General features: G+C 44.2%; 1 protein-coding gene across 1 annotated transcript in view; it reads right to left on the bottom strand.

Annotated features, from left to right (window-relative positions):
- SCFD2 (sec1 family domain containing 2) overlaps positions 1-19137 on the bottom strand; it is a 164380-nt gene that overhangs the window by 28174 nt on the left and 117069 nt on the right. Inside the window, exon 6 of the mRNA XM_083367903.1 lies at positions 2732-2877. Coding sequence (XP_083224029.1) covers positions 2732-2877 — 146 coding nt within the window. The remainder of the gene's footprint in view (positions 1-2731; positions 2878-19137) is intronic.

Consider the following 19137-nt stretch of genomic DNA (forward strand, 5'->3'; position numbering starts at 1 on the left):
GCGTAATGCAACCTGAAGCTTCTCTACCTGGAATCTGCTAGTTACCAAGGTGAGGGCATAAAAAGTTCTGTCTTTGTTGTAAGGCTGTGTGGTTACAGTTTTGTGTCTCTCTCTCTTTTTTTGGCTTTATGCTACAATTAATTTTATTTTTGTCTCCTCTGACAGATGGGAGGGGACAGGGTGCAAACACAGTGACATCGGGGGAGGGATAGGGTCAAGATCAGTACATGAAGTGATATTCAGTACCCACTGCTGCTGACCTCTGTTGTCCCACAGGACTCCATGTTGCCCAGCACATTGTTCAAAATCTGCCTAAAACCAGTAGAAAAAGTTGCCCAAGAGTTTGGGGAAGAGTAACGTAACTATAGGGATGTGGTGGCTCAGTGGGTTAGGACACTGAGCTTGTCGATCAGAAGGTCGGCAGTTTGGTGGGTCGAATCCAAAGTGCCGCGTAGCAGAGTGAGCGCCTGTTACTTGTCCCAGCTTCTGCCAACCTAGCAGTTTGAAAGCACGTAAAAAAATGCAAGTAGAAAAATAGGGACCACTATGGTGGGAAGGTAACACCGTTCTGTGCGCCTTTGGCATCTAGTCATGCCGGCCACATGACCATGGAGACGTCCTCGGACAAGCGCTGGCTCTTCGGCTTTGAAACGGAGATGGGCACCGGCCCCTAGAGTTGGAAACGACTAGCACACATGCGCGGGGGAACCTTTACCTTTACCTTTAATGTAACTATGCCGATGACAACCAGGTTTATCTCCAGCAAAGACCAAAGGAAGCAATTGGTATCTTTATGCTCTGCTTAAAGTCACTAATAGGCTGGATGAGAGAGAATAAACTGAATAAGCTAAATCCCCAAAAGATGGGGGCGATGTTGATAAACAGCAGACTTGACTTGGAGAATTTAGGTTCAACCTCCTTTGATTGGGATTACAATTTCTCTGAAAGATGAGCTCTGCTATCTGGCGGCTCCTTGATCCTCAGCTGTAGCTATTATTATTACTATTACTATTATTACTATTATTACTATTATTATTATTATTATTATTATTATTATTATTATTATTATTATTATTATTATTATTGCTGCGACAAGGGGTGGTTTTATACAGTCACGCCTGATACATGATCTGTTCCTGAAGCAATCAGATCATTTACATCTGGATTACATTCGGGCCTTGACTGTTGCAATGCAGTTTTACACGGCCCACCTAGAAAATTTCAGCCCGGGCAGGATGCAGCAGAAGCTCGGCTGCAAAACTGGGACAAAGCACAGATCTGCATTGGACGTGATTAAGGCATTGCTTTAAGAGCCCTGAAAAGTTGAGGACCTGACTGTTCTGTTCCACGTCTCTCGTTATGAATACATGCCGTTGTTAAGATCAGCAGCAGAGGCCCTTTCGAAGAGGTCCCTGCTGTGAAGGATCTGTCTTTTGGGTAGATCGGTTGCTTAAAAAGCTTAGGGCAGGGCCTTTCAACCTTTTCACCCATTGTACCACTTTTAGGATATGGCAACATCCGAGGACCACTGGTCGCCTAGCAAGGTGTCAAAAACTTGATGACCAAAAAAAAAAAAAAAAAAAAAAAAAAGGAAAAAAGTGATGAAGTACAGGTAGTCCTCGACTTACGACAGTTCGCTTAGTGACTGTTCAAAGTTACAGTGGCACTGAAAAAAGTGCCCCCCCAAGCCACAGCCGAGCAAGACACCTGCCTGCCCGCCTGGCGATGCTCTTCCTCCTGTCCGAGGTTTTCATTTTTGTGAGCATTTCTGTTGAGGATTGGCAGTGGGGGGTGGGGTGGGGTTTGGTTTTTATTCCCCCCCCCCGTCTGCTGGGTGGTTGCAGCAGGTTTTGGTCACTTCACATGACTCTGGGACACTGTGACCGTCATAAATACGAATCAGTTGCCAAGCATCTGAATGTAAATCACAAGACCCCGGAGATGCTGCAACATTCCAGCTGATCGGCGCTTCTTCAGGGCTCAGCAGAAGCACCAGGATCAGCGCTGAGCTCCAGCTGAAGTCTGGTGCTGATCCTGGCGCTTCCGCTGAGCCCTGACAGCCCTGCAGCTCCAGCCGTCTCTCGCTCAGGCTTGTGCGGTGCTGCCACCGGTTCAGTTCATTCCCCTCCCCCGCTACCGCTTTTCTAGGATGGTCGCGTACCACCTGCCAGGTGCCCATGTACCACGGGTGGTACCCGTACCACTGGTTGAAAAGCCCTGGGCTATGGGATGTATTCCCCACTCCATGGATTCCACTTGCTCAGTGGTTAGAACCTTTGTAAAGAGACCTCTCTTTTGACAGTCTTTCAACTGTTTTAATCTGTTCTGCATTTTAGATATGTCATTACAACTTTTAATACTCCCATTTTTTTTTGAAGTCACAGCAAGAGCAGAGCAGAAAGGCAAGATATAACTGAGAGAGAGTGGGGGGCCCCGCAATTTTATTCTTTCCTCTGTATGGTTTTAGAAATTTATGGGAATGCTGCCTGGATGGCAATTGTAAAGTTGCCACCATTCAAATGAATTGCTTCAGCTTTAGCAATTACTCTGAAAAAAAACAAACACGACGGCACGTGGAGGCAAGAGCTATTCTAGAAACCCACTTACGGGGAGCGAAATGGATTTTATATCTGAAGACGACACAATTGGTCATGTTCAGGAAAATGTAGTTTTGGTTGCCTGCCAGGGTGAAAGAGATGAACATTGATTCGAAAAACACACGTCAACTTGCCTGTTGGCTGTGGCTTCCCGGGATATGTAGAGAATGAAACCGTTTCATTTGTGACCGAACTCTTGCGATGTCCCTTAGGCTCTTGAATATCTCATTCACTGCAGCCGTGGCTTTTGGAAATGTAACCTCGGTGGAAGACTCACAACCTGAAAGAAGGGAAGAAGAGTTGGGGGAAAAATTATTTAAGGCTTGCTTGCTCCTACAACTTGAGGCTTTCTTTGTTCTTCTGCTGGGGTCTGGCAAACTTGCCAAATGCCACTGAAAATGCAATCAATTTCATTTCATTTCATTTATTATATTTGTACACTGCCCTTCTGTTAGAGATTAAACTTGATTTGGGTGACAATATTATATAATGGAGTAAAAGCACCTTTAAGGAGTTAAACGGCCTAAGGGTGTGGCTGTAATTATTCCACATAAAAGAGAGTTAGATGTTACACATAGTTGTTTTTTGTATATGTGTTTGATGTTAGTGTTTGGATACCTCTTGTTCTCTTGTTTGCTAACCTGATATTTATTCTCTCAAGAATCAACTGCTTGCTACAGTGTATATTGTTTTTGACATTGGTAAGCAGCTTTTGTATTTTGATACTATGTTTTTATGGACTGACTTTTATGTGCATGATACTGGATTGATACTTGGACTATTTCTTACTGTGTTTCTTTTTGTTGTCTGAGTAAAAATAAGTTATAAAACTCGTGTTAGCGCATTACTGTTTGCCTAAAAGTCCCAGTACAACTTCCACTGTGTATTAATAATACTCTGTTAAACAAACCATTTTTTCAACAACATATTCTAACAATGGTTATGGGCCCAGATCCAGTGTGGTGCTAAGGACAGGCACAGTATTGTATTTATATTTCCTAACTGAGTTTTCAAATTCAGACAATGGCACAAGGACTATTCAATCCATTCTGCATTACCCGGCTTAATGGGTCAAACTACGTATCCTGGTCTACACAATGTAGTTTGCTATTACAAAATCAAGGTCTTTGGAAAATAGTCCATAATCCTCCTGATGTAACTGCCTGGGATCCAACTAATGAAGAAGATAACAAGAAGATTGTAGACTTCAATAAAGACAATGATAAGGCTTTATCTATCATTGGGCTAACATTAGGAGACCAACAGCTAGTCCATGTGCATGGAGAAGAATCTGCTGCTAAATGTTGGGCTAAGTTGAAAAAGATTTTTGTTCGGGACAGTGTTGGTGCTCATATAAATCTTACCAGAAAGCTATTTAGAGCTAGACTGGAAAAGAATGGCGATATGTTAGCTCACCTTAACTTTATAAAAGTCCCAGTACAACTTCCACTGTGTATTAATAATACTCTGTTAAACAAACCATTTTTTCAACAACATATTCTAACACCTTCTCCCGAAGGACTCAGGGCGGTGAACAGGGCACATAAAAAATACAAAATACAAAAATTAAAAAAGAATTAAATAAGAGCCCGAGCTAAAAACAGTAGAATAATAAAAATCCCCAGCACATCCCCCATCAGGCCAGGCCAGCTGGCTCAAATTTGAAGGCCACATTGGATAAGTCACAGCAGAGAATAAAAACATATCTTTTTTACTCATCCCAGAGTTTTTAAAGAGTCACCAGTTTATATTATTCAACTACAAAAAAAAAAAAAGAAAAGAAAAGAAAAGAAAATTGAACTTTGGTTACACTATCCGAAAAGAGACATTATGAGTTTTAACCCTGAGGAAAAAAATACACCCTGATACTTACACAAATGACATTTTAGTTTCCTTTATACTCCAGTTTATATAACAGTCGCACATATATTCATAAGGCTTTTCTGTCTCAATTTTGCAGCCAACGATTTAAAAAAAAACCAAAACCTACCCAGATAGCTGAACGGTACAGGTAAATATGTTTTGGTGAATGAAGTAAGAGTGACCAAAATATTTTGCTTTAAACAGGTGTACTAGTGCATACACTGCGATGAGAAGTGCAACGCAACAATTTTGTGAAAGGTGATCTGTGCAAAAAAAATATCTCATGAGATTCACAAATGCTAAAGAATGGCTTTCCCATTCCAGAGTCTTGCCTCCAATTCTAAATTGCCAATGTATTTACAGGTCTCTTTTCAGACCTTTAAAACTTATCCCACTGAACTGTGCCTAAGAAATAAGTTAATTAATTAGCCATGGCTGGTAATTTGGCAAAGACACCAGGACGTATCTGAAGGAGCCTGCAAGTTTATGTTCAAGAGCAAGGTTCAAAAAAACACGACCACATCCCCACTATGACTCCCCGTGCCCTGGAACTGAACATTAATTTTCACATAGCAAGAATAAAAGGTTCTGCTTTTCAAAAGAGAAGGGCCTTTTATTTTAGGCAGAGACAATTTTGAAAAGATAACGCAGGCTCAAGAATTGTACTGGCTTTTATGACAATTCTAATGTTATTTTCTGGGAACCCTGAACAGGTTGTGGCAAGTTCAGAGGCCTTCTTTATATCATTCAGTTAAATCTATAGAATATATATATCCTTCTCCTTTATACAAGACTACAGTATTACCACGTTCTGGAATCAGTCTTGTCAAACTGTATATAAAAATATTGTAATAACTGAAGATAATAATAATAATAATAATAATAATAATAATAATAATAATAATAGTAGTAGTAGTAGTAGTAGTAGTAGTAATAAAAAATAATAAGTCTGTAATACCATCAAACATCCACATCTGCCTATCCCAGGTCCTTGGTAAAAACGCGATAGGTAGACAAAAATGCCAAATCCAGTCTGAACAACTGGCTGACTGTGTGATGATCAATAATGATGATGATGATGTTGGGAGGGACCTTGGAGGTCATCTAGTCCAACCCCCTGCTCAGGCAGGAAACCTATACCATTTCAGACAAATGGCTGTCCAGTCTCTTCTTAACAACTTCCAGTGTTGGAGCATTCACCACTTTTGGAGGAAGGTTGTTCCACTGGTTAATTGTTCTCACTGTCAGGAAGTTTCTCCTCAGTTCTAGGTTGCTTCTCTCTTTGGTTAGTTTTCATCTGTTGCTTCTTGTCCTGCCTTCGGGTGCTTTCCAGAATAGCTTGACTCCCTCTTCTTTGGGGCAGCCCCTGAGATATTGGAACACTGCTATCATGTCCCCCCTCGTCCTTCTCTTCATTAAACTAAAAGGTAAAGGTAAAGGTTCCCCCGCACATGTGTGCTAGTCGTTTCCGACTCTAGGGGCCGGTGCTCATCTCCGTTTCAAAGCCGAAGAGCCAGTGCTTGTCCGAGGACGTCTCCGTGGTCATGTGGCCAGCATGACTGGACGCCAAAGGCGCACGGAACGCTGTTACCTTCCCACCGGAGTGGTCCCTATTTTTCTACTTGCATTTTTTACATGCTTTCGAACTGCTAGGTTGGCAGAAGCTGGGACGAGTAACAGGCGCTCACTCTGCTACGCGGCACTCGGGATTCAACCCGCCAAACTGCCGACCTTCTGATCGACAAGCTCAGTGTCCTAGCAACTGTTCCTTATATGTTTTAGCCTCCAGTCCCCCCATCATCTTTGTTGCTCTTCTCTAATAACCATTCTCCATTTCCTCTGAATCATGACATGACTATGTGCCAACAACTCCCCCCCCCTTCCTATCAGTCCTTCATGATTTTATACTGCTTATACTGTCCCTGCCCATGCAGTACCAGTTGCAGGTTTATGTTTTCTTCATCTGTCCCACTGTTAGTAGTATTTTATCTATAACCAGTCAACCATGGAAGGCAGTTTTACCCTGGCTACAATTTGCAACGCTTGGTCTACCATTTTGCCTCTGGACTGCCAGGTGACCCACAGTAGCTGAAATTGACATGGTATCTGTGGGCCACTTATGGCTTTTAAACTGTGCTCTTTCTGGAAAATCAGCCTGAACAAACCGTATCAGAGGAGGCCTGGGCTTTGAAGTAATCAACAAAGATGTGAGCTGTTCCTGGCCAGGCTGATGAAGTTGACAAAGTTGACAATGGACAGCCATTTGCCTGAAATGGTATAGGGTTTCCTGCCTGAGCAGGGGGTTGGACTAGATGACCTCCAAGGTCCCTTCCAACTTTATATTATTATTATTATTATTAGGTCTGGGAAGGAAACCAGCCTCTAGCTGTAAGCCTGAATAAAGGGAACTGGGACTGGCAACGGAGACAGCAAAATCGAGTTTAGTTTTTTAATGGTTCAGAGAGAGGAGGAAAAAAATTATATCGGAGGCACTGGGGAAAATGTAAGCCATTATAAAATAGATCTCAGAAAATATGATGATGCAAGAGTTATGCTTGAATTGCAAATGTGCCCCTGTTATGCACTGCAAACCTTTTACAGATTTAAAGACTGGATAGTGAAATTATGGTATGTGTGCTTTCCTTATCACCGTGTCGGAAGGTGACAGCCTAAAACTGTAATTGAGACAGGACACCATAAACTCTTGGATAAAGCTAGTAGATGTAAAACCTATATGTAAACTAGAACTTGATGGCAATAAACATTCTTCTAAATTTATTAGCGAGTTGCTAGAAGCCTTCATTGTTTAGCTCACTTTCAGGCATAATTCTCTGTATCCCTATACATGGAAAGGTATAATATCAGGGTTCAGATTCTTAACAGTAAGTTTTTCTCCCAGTATGCTAACATCTCATAAACAAGCAACTGCTCAGACCGCCATGCCTCTAATGCAGGGGTCTTCAAACTTGGCCCTTTTATGACTTGTGGACTTCAACTCCCAGAATTCCTCAGTCGGCCATTTTGATGAAACTGCGGGCTTGCATCCAGACCAGGAGTCTTCGAACTTGGCCCTTTTATGACTTGTGGACTTCAACTCCCAGAATTCCTCAGTTGGCCATTTTGATGAAACTGCGGGCTTGCATCCAGACCAGGGGTCTTCAAACTTGGCCCTTTTATGACTTGTGGACTTCAACTCCCAGAATTCCTCAGTCGGCCATTTTGATGAAACTGCGGGCTTGCATCCAGACCAGGAGTCTTCGAACTTGGCCCTTTTATGACTTGTGGACTTCAACTCCCAGAATTTCTCAGTTGGCCATTTTGATGAAACTGCGGGCTTGCATCCAGACCAGGAGTCTTCGAACTTGGCCCTTTTATGACTTGTGGACTTCAACTCCCAGAATTCCTCAGTTGGCCATTTTGATGAAACTGCGGGCTTGCATCCAGACCAGGGGTCTTCAAACTTGCCCTTTTATGACTTGTGGACTTCAACTCCCAGAATTCCTCAGCCAGGCACACGTCTGAAGCAAAGCTTCAGATAGATCAAGGGTGCCAAATTGCCGGCCCGCGGACCGGATGCGTCATCCGGAAGCCGCGCCTGCCCCATTGCCGGCAATGGCAAAAACCGTCCTGATACGTTGTGCGATGTCGCAAGTTTGACATGTCTTGAGATAGATCCAAGGATGGCAACTTCTAACAGCAGGCATCCAACTATTACATCTGTTGAGTAGGTAATTGGTCGGTTGCTTGTCAGATCCAATTCCCCAAACAGCCTCCTGATTTTAATCCTGGCCTGATGATTTATCTCTTGTCGTCAGGAAAATAAGACGGCTGGAACATCTAATTTATGAATTCTTTCCTCTCTCCTGCCTTGGAATTTGTGAGTTATCAGGTACCTTCTGGGGGAAAAAACAAACAAACGTTTGTCCAGTGTTGATAGATGATTTGCTTAAATTCTAGTCAATTAAAATAGAAGTAGGTTTTCACTGAGTTCACGCTTGCTGAACTCAGAACCTTACGTCAGTCGGGGAATAAAATGAGTTAATCGGTGTGTCCCCTCCAAATGGCCAACATGGGCTGTTTTGTAAGAGGAACCAAAAGTAAAACCTGAGTTGTTACGTTAAGAAAGCCCCCTGGCTGTCAAGACACATTTTTAATGCTTTTTTTCCCCCATCTAAATTTCCACGGAAAGCTGAGGGGATAGCATGACACTATAGTTATGGAACCTGATGGTTTTCCGTAGAGCATTTAGTGTGGCTGAAGGCTACATGTAAGTAAGTCTCTGTTTCTCATAGGAAGTGGGGTGAGGAGATTAGGGAAGGAGACAGAAGCAATACTTTGGTGCATTCTGCTCATATCAGTAGGGAAAATTTATCAAGATGGGTTCGCTGATAATCTACGAGACAGCTCCATATTTAGAGAGGTGAATTTTGTTGTTGTTAGCTGCGAAGTCGTGTCCGACCCATCGCGACCCCATGGACAACGTTCCTCCAAGCCTTCCTGTCCTCTACCATCTTCTGGAGTCCCTTTAAGCTCACACCTCCTGCTTCAGTGACTCCATCCAGCCACCTCATTCTCTGTCGTCCCCTTCTTCTCTTGCCCTCAACCTTTCCCAGCATTAGGCTCTTCTCCAGCGAGTCCTTCCTTCTCATTATGTGGCCAAAGTATTTGAGTTTTGACTTCAGGATCTGGCTTTCGAAAGAGCAGGCAGGGTTGATCTCGTCTAGGACTGACCGGTTTCATCGCCTTGCAGTCCAAGGGACTTGCAGGAGTCTTCTCCAGCACCACAGTTCAAAGGCCTCGATTCTTTGGCGCTTGGCCTTTCTTATGGTCGAGAGGTGAACTAAGACTTCTCAAAAATCGTAACGAAGCACAAACTTATCCCCAAACCCCTTTGGAGTTGGAAGAAAATCAGGTTAGCTAATTAAGAAGGAAACTGACACGATGGGTATGCAGAGCTGTAAGACATTTTTTGCTTCCTTGTTTTCCCTTCTTTCCCCCCCTTTCCAAAGAAGATCTGACCTAATAGAGCCAATGCGTTTATTACACTTCATGTTATCTGAACTGCAATTCTTCCTTTAAAATAACTAATTTGCATATTCCACCATCTGTCTTTCCACATGTCTTTTATATCAGCGTGTTTGATATGTTACTAACAACTGTACTGGATGGGGAATATAAGAAAATCCCATATAAAAAACTAGCTCTGTTCATGTAAGGGGGATTATTAAAACCATACCCTATTGTCTTTTATATCTGTAGTCTCTATAAGGACATCTATCCAGGTTATATAATTCTTCTAGTTAGCTGCAAAGTCGTGTCCGACCCATTGCGACCCCATGGACAACATTACTCCAGGCCTTCCTGTCCTCTACCATCTTCTGGAGTCCATATAATTCTACTAACAGTTAATTTTTCAAGGTGCTCCAGGCTTATTTAATCCTTAGAACCTGTTAATCAGACCAGGAAAGCTTTGATTTCTCTAATTGTCATTACCGTCTGCTTTTTCCTGCAGCATTTGTATAGTCAGCTACCTACTGTTCAGGTTTTATTGACTCTGTAAGGTTTAACAATTACGTTATTTTTTTTTATTTGTATAATATTGGCCTTTCACTGTAACTGAATTCTCTGTACCATTACTACACCTTTTCCCCCCCCATGGGATCTAGTACGTTAATTTCATATCAAAGTTCTCCCAGCAAACTCGATTCCATGTGCTCCCTTTACAAAGCTTTTTCTCTCTCTTACTGTTAAGTGCTATTGTGTGGCTTGAACAGTTGTCAATTTGAATACTGTCTTTTTGGAATCCAACGTTCCCACTTTTTCAATTCAGAAACAGAGTACAGAGGCAGATCTTGCCAAATCAAACGCCCTTCGCCCAGTGCGCTCCCACAGGGAGGGTCTGCTCAGGGTGCCGCCGGTGAGAGATCGCCGGCGGGTGACACCCAGGGATAGGGCCTTCTCAGTGGGAGCGCCTGCCCTCTGGAACCAGCTGCCGGTGGAGCTGAGGACTGCCCCCGACCTCCGATCATTCCGCCGGGGCCTGAAGACCTGGCTCTTTGAGCTCTCAGGCCCAGGCTGAGGAGAAATTTTTAACTGGGGTTTTAAGTATACAGGGTCAATTTAATATTTTTTAATTTGGTTTTTTAACTTTTGTATGGTGGATTTTTTAATTCCCTGTAAACCGCCCTGAGTCCTCAGGGAATAGGGCGGTATATAAATGTAACTAAATAAATAAATAAATAAATAAAATAATAAATAAATACTAAGAAAATCTAACAGATTTTAGTACAGATAATGAAAATGTATTCACCGGCATATTTTTAAAACGGGCCATTTTGTTGAGCATCCTGTCACCATACCAACAAACCCAAGTATTTATATAGCAACTGTAGGATGAGGAGGAGGAGGAGGAAATGTTAAAATAGCACTGTGTGGGGATAAATTTCTGCCATTAGTTCTAACACATAGTATTTTTTTTTAACTAATAAGACTAAAATGTTCAGACCGCCCGGACCTTGGCAACCTAACTAAGTCATTTATCAGGATAGAAACAGAACTGCCGCCATTTCAGCGGTAGCCGGCTTCGGCTAGTTTGAACTAGTCTTGGAAAACAAAGTCAGAACATTTCTGCTCTCTTTGTAACAATGCCATGTAAGTGTTTATTTGAACTTTTATAGATGCCATAACACTCTCGAGCTATTTTTACCTTGGAGAGCAGAGTTGAAAACGTTATTTTAAAGGAGGAATAAATTCACTATCATTGCAACCTGTAGTTGCGTAAACATAAAATCAGTCTCTTGCAAAAAAGCAATAATAATAAACGAACGAACAATTCAAGCTGGTTGCTAATACCCCCCCCCCACCCAGCCCCTTCTTATGAAAAAGGGTTGATGCAGATGGTTGCCGGGTGTCTCCTGTAGTAACTGGTTAATCCTGATTTTCTAGAATTATTCTAATACATCTTTGGAGCATCTTTGGTGACTCTGGTATGTTTCTCTAAAACCAACACTCAGTCCTATCCAGGGCTAGGCAACCTTGGCTGTTTTATGACTGGTGGACTTCAACTCCCAGAATTCCCGAGCCAGCCATGCTGAGGGGAAAGAGAGAGGTTTCCAAGCTGAGCCACGCTGGCTGAGGAATTCTGGGAGTTGAAGTCCACGAGTCATAAAAGAGCCAAGGTTGCCTACCCCTGGCCTAGGCCGCTTTATGACTGGTGGACTTCAACTCCCAGAATTCCTGAGCCAGCATGGCTCAGCTTGGAAACCTCTCCCTTTCCCCTCAGCATGGCTGGCTCAGGAATTCTGGGAGTTGAAGTCCACAAGTCATAAAGCGGCCTAGGCCAAGGTTGCCTACCCCTGGTCCTATCTGTCATGGGATCCTTCTGCACAGGTAAGGATTGAAATGGTCCATTTCCTACTTGGATGAGTAATTCCAGGAGGCAGAGCTGTGGTAGTGGCAGAGGGCCAAAAAGTGAGGACGGTGGTTGCAGCAACCCAATTCACCACAGAAAGGGTGCAGTGTGATGTGGATGAACATACTGACGTTCTAGAACGGAAAAAAGCTTCTTGATGAGAAACGAAAAGTTTTCAAATTAAAAAAAACCCCAAGAAAGTCCAGGTGCCTTTTGGAAAAATCACCTTTGGGTTTTATCCCACCAATCGTCGTTAACAACTGCCCCCCCCAAACGAATCTTTCCATTATATTTAACAATAAAAATCAAGGAAGCAGAACCCAATCAATCCAAAATATATTTGAATCCCAAAATGTATTCCATCAGAAATTCCCTTTATTTAACCGGCCCAAAGATTATCACTATTTTAAAAATGAGCACAAAGTATCCCTCATTTATACATAAGGGTCCACAGAGCTCAAGAAATCCGAAACCTAACGTTGGTTTCACCCTAATCCCAATAAATACAAGAGAACTTAAAAATTATCCTGACAGGCTCTCCATTGATAATATGATTCTACAGCTACAATTAAGCATAAAACCCCACTTAAAAGACAGCCCTGCCCCATTTAACCACAGACCACAAGGAAGCTAACTCTAACGTCAGCCTAACTGCATTGCAAATTTCTAACACAAAAGTTATCCTTAAAGGCAATCCCAACTTATTTTTTCTCTCCAAAAGATGACTGGGGTGGGAGAGGAGTCAAATGGGCTGATTTTTGTAGGCTGATTTTTGTCTGGACAAGAATGAGAACATTTTTCAAGATGTATGTTTGTTGCGGGGACGCGGTGGCTCAGTGGGTTAGAACACTGAGCTTGTCGATGAGATGTTTGGTGGGTCGAATCCCGAGTGCCGCATAACAGAGTGAGCGTCTGTTACGCGTCCCAGCTTCTGCCAACCTAGCAGTTCGAAAGCACGTAAAAATGCAAGTAGAAAAAGAGGGACCACTACGGTGGGAAGGTAACAGCGTTCCGTGCGCCTTTGGCGTCTAGTCATGCCGGCCACATGACCACGGAGACGTCCTCGGACAAGCGCTGGCTCTTCGGCTTTGAAACGGAGATGAGCACCGGCCCCTAGAGTTGGAAACGACTAGCACGCATGTGCGGGGGAACCTTTACCTTTACCTATGTTTGTTGGAATAGAACACAGAATAATAGAGTTGGAAGGGACCTTGGAGGTCTTCTAGTCCAACCCCCTGCTTGAACAGGAGACCCAATACCATTCCAGATAAGTGGAGCACCCACAACTTCTGAAGGCAAGCTGTTCCAGTGACTGATTGCTGTTATCATTAGGAAAATTCTTCTTGGTTCTAGGTTGTTCTCTCCCTGGTTAGTTTCCATCCATTGTTTCCCGTTTTCCTTTTGGTACTTTGGAATAATTTTGACCTCCTCATCTCTGTAGGAGCCCCTCAAATATTGGAACAGTGCTATCATGTCACCTCTAGTCCTTCTTTTCATGAGACTTATTAGTCCTTCACTAGTGAAATTAACTTTTCCCTAACTTTTCCCTATTCGTTGGATTGTGATCCCCAGACAGTTCAAATTGGTGCACAGTGAGAATGGATTGGTAGCCTTCCAGTGATAGAGACACTGCCTTACATTCATATCCTTCATGAACCCTTGCGGATGCTAGAGAGAAGCAAACACAGTTTTGCTTTCATTGTACAATGGCATTCCGTACTGAGGGCGAAAAATGCTTCTTATTTACAGGCAAGCCTGGAGACTAAAGATTTTAGTTAGTTAACGGACTACGGCAGTAACAGAATAATAAGAGCTGGAAGGGAGCTAGTCCAATCCCCTGCTCATACAGGAAACCCTATACCAGTGGCGGCGAACCTATGGCACGGGTGCCACAGGCGGCACTCAGAGCCCTCTCTGTGGGCACTCGGCCATGCCCTGGAGGTCGCAACTGTCCCTCTTCAACCAGTTGCCTGCTAATTCGCCGTGGTCCCCCGTGGCTGAATGCATCCCGACACGGCTGGTTTCCCCCCCCCCCCATCCCATCCCTCCTGGCCTCGCATGCTCTCCTTTTCCCAGGCACAACCCACTGCATCACCTCCTCAGCTGTTGGCCGACCATCCATCTCGGAGGCGGCTTCTTTGAACTGCTGGTGACAGGCTGCGGAGCCCCAGAGTGAGCCTGTCGAGGGGCCGGCAGGCTCTGGCTACTGACGGACACCGTTGGCCCCCATGCGCTCGCTGGCCTCTGTGTGCGGGAGCTGATGGCGTCAGGCAGCAGCTGCCCCAGCCCTTGCCTTCCCCCATGGCAATGGCACCCTTACCCTGCCTCACCTCACCCCACAGGATGAGTCTCCTGCCTACTGCCCCACCTGCCAAGAGACCTCCTGGAGCTCCCTCACCCCTGCCCACCCCCCACAGGTGTCCCTCCCCATGAGCAACATTGAGGTGACCACATCCACCTTGGCCACTCCCACTGACTCTTCCATGACCACCACAGCCACGCCCACCCAGTGGGCCACACCCACCTGGCACCCAGCGATAAATAAGTGGGTTTTGGGTTGCAGTTTGGGCACTCGGTCTCAAAAAGGTTCGCCACCACTGCCCTATACTATTCCAGTCAAGTGGCTGTCCAGTCTCTTCGTCAAAGCCTCCAGTGATGGGGCACCCACTGTTCTGTACCAGCCTGCTACCGGCCCTGCAGAAAAGGCAGGGACAACCCCTTTACAAACGGCAAGAGGCTGGAATTAAGCCTGCCAAATTTATTAACATAAAACAGAGCAAAACAAGACACCAAACATGAAACAGGAGCTATGAAACAGGAACTATTCAAGCGGTTGCCTTCAGCAAACCAGCCCTCCCACGCATTCCCCTTTTATACAGTTCAGGGCGTGGCTTCTCTCTGCCTCCTTCTGAGGTGCCCCATTGCCTTCCTCTGTTTACTCCTGATTGACTGCCTCCTGCGTCGGGCGTCCTTGAACAGGGCCAGCTGTGGGTCATCTTCATCCATGCTGTCAGGCTCACACAGCTGGGTCTCCATTGTGACCAGGTGGGAGGGACCTGGCTGAGGGCTCTCATCAGCAAGATCTTCAACCCCCTCAGCAAGCTCTTCAACACCCCCCTCCTCCTCCTCTGAGTCGTCCGACCCACAGGCTGACCCTGAATCATAACACCCACAACTTCTGAAGGCAAGCTGTTCCACTGGTTAATTGTTCTCACTTGTCAGAAAATTTTTCCTTATTTCTAGGTTGAATCTCTCCTTGATCAGTTTCCAACCATTATTTCTTGTCTGGCCTTTGGGTGCTTTGGAAAACAGATTGACCCTCTCTTCTTTATGGCAGGCCCTCAAATATTGGAATCCTGCTATCATGTTACCCTGGGTCCTTCTCTTCACTAGACTAGCCATGCCCAGTTCCTACAAGTGTTTTAATCTCCAGGCCCTTAATCATCTTTGTTGCTCTCTTCTGCACAATTTCCAAAGTTTGCTTATTGCTCTTACTCAGCTCACCAATTTAGGAACAACAAGTATTCAGTAGCATCTCTCATTTCTTTGGGTCCCGTAACTCCCCGCTTTAGAGTACTGTCATGGAAAACAAAGGAGATGTATAAAGAATGATCTAATAAAATTGTTAAGCTTAGTCACATGTATCAATCAGGTGAAACAATCAAAAGCATTTCTCTCAAGGGCCTGCCAGAAAAACTTGGGAACTATTTCTAGAAATCCTTTACTCCTGAATATGCATCAGATTTGGGCAGGATTATTTGACAGCTTTGCTGAAAATAGACAAATTTCTTTTTTTTAAAAAATACTGATCTACAAATCCTGTTGTTGTTTAAATGTTGCTATCTATGAATACTGGTGTTTGTACTTTGCTACTTAGGAGACCTTGAAGATAAATAATTCTGATTTTTGAACAATCTTGTCAATTTCAGAGATGTGAAGTATAGAACATATCAAAGTCTGAATGGCGCAGGATTCTCTCGAAATTCATTTCCCATCAAGCGTACCCATTTCTCCGTTCGCTGAGCACTTAAAGCAATACCAATCTTCTTCACAACGTATTTGCTAGCAATATAAAAATTAAAAGACAATAATCCTAGAGCGTAGGAACCACTTTCTCTGCATATTAAAGGGTGGAAATGTAGGTATCTATCTTCTTTCAAATGGGAGAGCACTCTGCATTTACGTGGACTACATTCTTCTTAAAATTATGTCATTTCCTTACAATCCATATTTTCAAACACCACACTGTTATTTCCCCACATTTAGAAAGTGAGAAGGTGAGGATTAGTAATTGGGGACAGAAATTCATTGTCTATAATATATGCTGTTTTCAAAACAGAATCTTTGGATGAGCCAGAGACGAATTCTATCATTTAGGCCAGATTCTGTGACTCTTGGCTCATACCAAAATCAAAGGGTAAATGGAGAGAAGCAAACGCATTTGCTTTGTTATCCCTTCTACCTTTCACAATGTAGTGTTAACTGCAGGGAAGGATAGAGCCTGCAGGCATTTTTTCTAAGTGTAAATCAAAGCCCAAGTTCTCGTACGCTCAAAGCCTGCCATCGGATGGAGAACTACGTAGCCGCAGAAAATAGCTTTCTGGGAGTTGAAATCCCTACAGAATGAATATCTTTTAAAGCAGGGATGAAAGATACCTGCTTAGTTCTCAAATTCTCTGCCAAGCTCGCCTAACATTCCCCCTCTTACAAAGATGCACGCTGTTTTTAAAAGGCAAGCACTGCTCCACTGCCCTCTAACGTACATTGGTAAAAAATGCAACGGATACGCAGACCGTTCCGTTCTTTTTAGTGGAACTAACTTCAGTAATCAGCATCATGGGGAAAATAAAAAAAGAGTAGCCCCAGTAAAGAGAGATGCTTAAACTCAGCCCCACAACAGAGACCTGTTGCTTTCTATTCTGCAATCAGCCACAATCGACCAATCAATATACAAAACATATGGGAACAATCATGATCCTGGATCTGAGGGTGGTAGCACATTGTTCTGAATTTCCCCAAGGTAAAGGTAAAGGTAAAGGTAAAGGTTCCCCCGCACATGCGTGCTAGTCGTTTCCGACTCTAGGGGCCGGTGCTCATCTCCGTTTCAAAGCCGAAGAGCCAGCGCTTGTCCGAGGACGTCTCCGTGGTCATGTGGCCGGCATGACTAGACGCCAAAGGCGCACGGAACGCTGTTACCTTCCCACCGGAGTGGTCCCTATTTTTCTACTTGCATTTTTTACGTGCTTTCGAACTGCTAGGTTGGCAGAAGCTGGGACGAGTAACAGGCGCTCACTCTGTTACGCGGCACTCGGGATTTGACCCGCCAAACTGCCGACCTTCTGATTGACAAGCTCAGCGTCCTAACCCATCAGGAATTCCAGACTTCATCTTGGGACCCAACTCAGCTGTCTCCTAAAGTTTGAAAGTATGACTTATTCCCCCCAATTTATTTTAACTAGTGAGAAGCCCGCAAGCTAACAATTAACAGATCCAAGGTTGTGTGCCGTGGGCTTATCCTGAATCTCTGTTACTGTACAAGCTGGGTCGCTATTTATTTTGCATTTACTTTGGCAGGTTTCAAGAATTAAATGGAGGCTTCTGAACCGAGTCTCAATTATCAGACCGGAGAGTCTCTGAAGCAGAGGGGTGGATGGGAGGCAGATGGTAAATTACAGCTAGTCCTCAACTTACAACAATTTATTTCGTGACCGTTCAAAGTTACAACGGCACTAAAAAAAGGGACCTATGACCGGTTTGCACACTGACGACCGCTGCCGTATCCCCACTGATCATGTGAACAAAATTCAGATGCTTGGCAACCGGCCCGTTTTTTTATGACGGCTCCAGTTTCCCGGGGTCATGTGATCATTACCTTTTGCAACCGTCCGACGAGCAAAATCAATGGGGAAGCCAGATTCATTTAAGAACCACGTTCCTAACTTAACAGCTTAGCCACGGCGGTAAGAAAGGCCGTAAAATGGGGCAAAATCCGCTTAACAACCGTCTCACTTCGCAACAGAAATTTTGGCCGCAGCTGTTCAGGCTATCTCAGGAACCAGCCCCAGGGGGCTAGTACCCCCCTTCCCCTCCATCCACGCTGGCGGTAGGGACACGCTGTGGACCCCATCAACCAAGAATTTCAGCTGGTGGGGTTCAGAAACGCAGCCTTTTCTGTGGTGGCTCTCCCCTTCTGGAACATCAGGTGAGATCCGCACCCAACTCTTTGGCCTTCTAAAAGGCCTTGGCTGTGCCAACTTGCCTGGGGGAGTGGCATTTGGGAGGTGACTAATGAATCCCTTCCCTGGCATACTTTGCTTCGCCTTAACCAGTGGAACAACCTCCCTCCAGAAGCTGTGAATGCTCCAAACACTGGATGTTTTTAAGAAGAGACTGGACAGCCATTTGTCTGAAATGGTATAGGATAGGAGTAGCCAGTTATGCTGGCTCAGGAATTCTGGGAGTTGAAGTCCACGAGTCATAAAAGAACCAAGGTTGCCTACCCTTGGTATAAGGTTTCCTGCCTGAGCAGGGGGTTGGACTAGATGACCTCCAACTTTATTGCTATTATTATTATTATTATTGTCTCTGTCCCCATCAGTTTTACTTTAACTGAATTTTAAAGTTGAGAACGCCGTTATTTTAATGTTTTATAATGTATTTTATCGGTCTATATCCGTACGTTGCCTCCAGCATGATGGGCAGCATGTAGGTTTAGTAAATAAATAAAAAGGAATAACTTCCCTCCGCTTTTAGTAGACGAGGGGTGTCAAACTCGCAATGTCACGTGACGTGTCATGACGTACCGTGACTTTTTTTTTTGCCATTGCCGGCAATCAGGCGGGCGCGGTTTTGATATGATGTACCTGGCCCGCGGGCCGGCAGTTTGACACCCCTGCGCTAGAAGACCTTGAGAGTGGCTCAAGGCTTGTCTTACTAAGAGGATAAGATACATCAGTTCTGAACTTCATGATGTTTAGCCTCATTTATTGTTCCAAGGCTGACAGCGCTTCCAGATGGAAGGCTCCTAATGCTTCTAATCGAAAACACCCACATAACTCTTCTTTTTTTTGTTTTAACCACACACAGGTTTTGTTCTTTTGATTGAAAGAAAGAAAAGTAAAACTAGTAAGGTGAGAGGGGAAGACAAAAAAGTATTACAAACTGAGGTGGGCCTCGTGGACTTCAACTCCCAGAATTCCTGAGCCAGCACGGCTCTCCCTTTCCCCTCAGCATGGCTGGCTCAGGAATTCTGGGAGTTGAAGTCCG

Source organism: Vipera ursinii (assembly GCF_947247035.1).
Source record: "Vipera ursinii genome assembly, chromosome: 7".
Classification (NCBI taxonomy): domain Eukaryota; kingdom Metazoa; phylum Chordata; class Lepidosauria; order Squamata; family Viperidae; genus Vipera; species Vipera ursinii.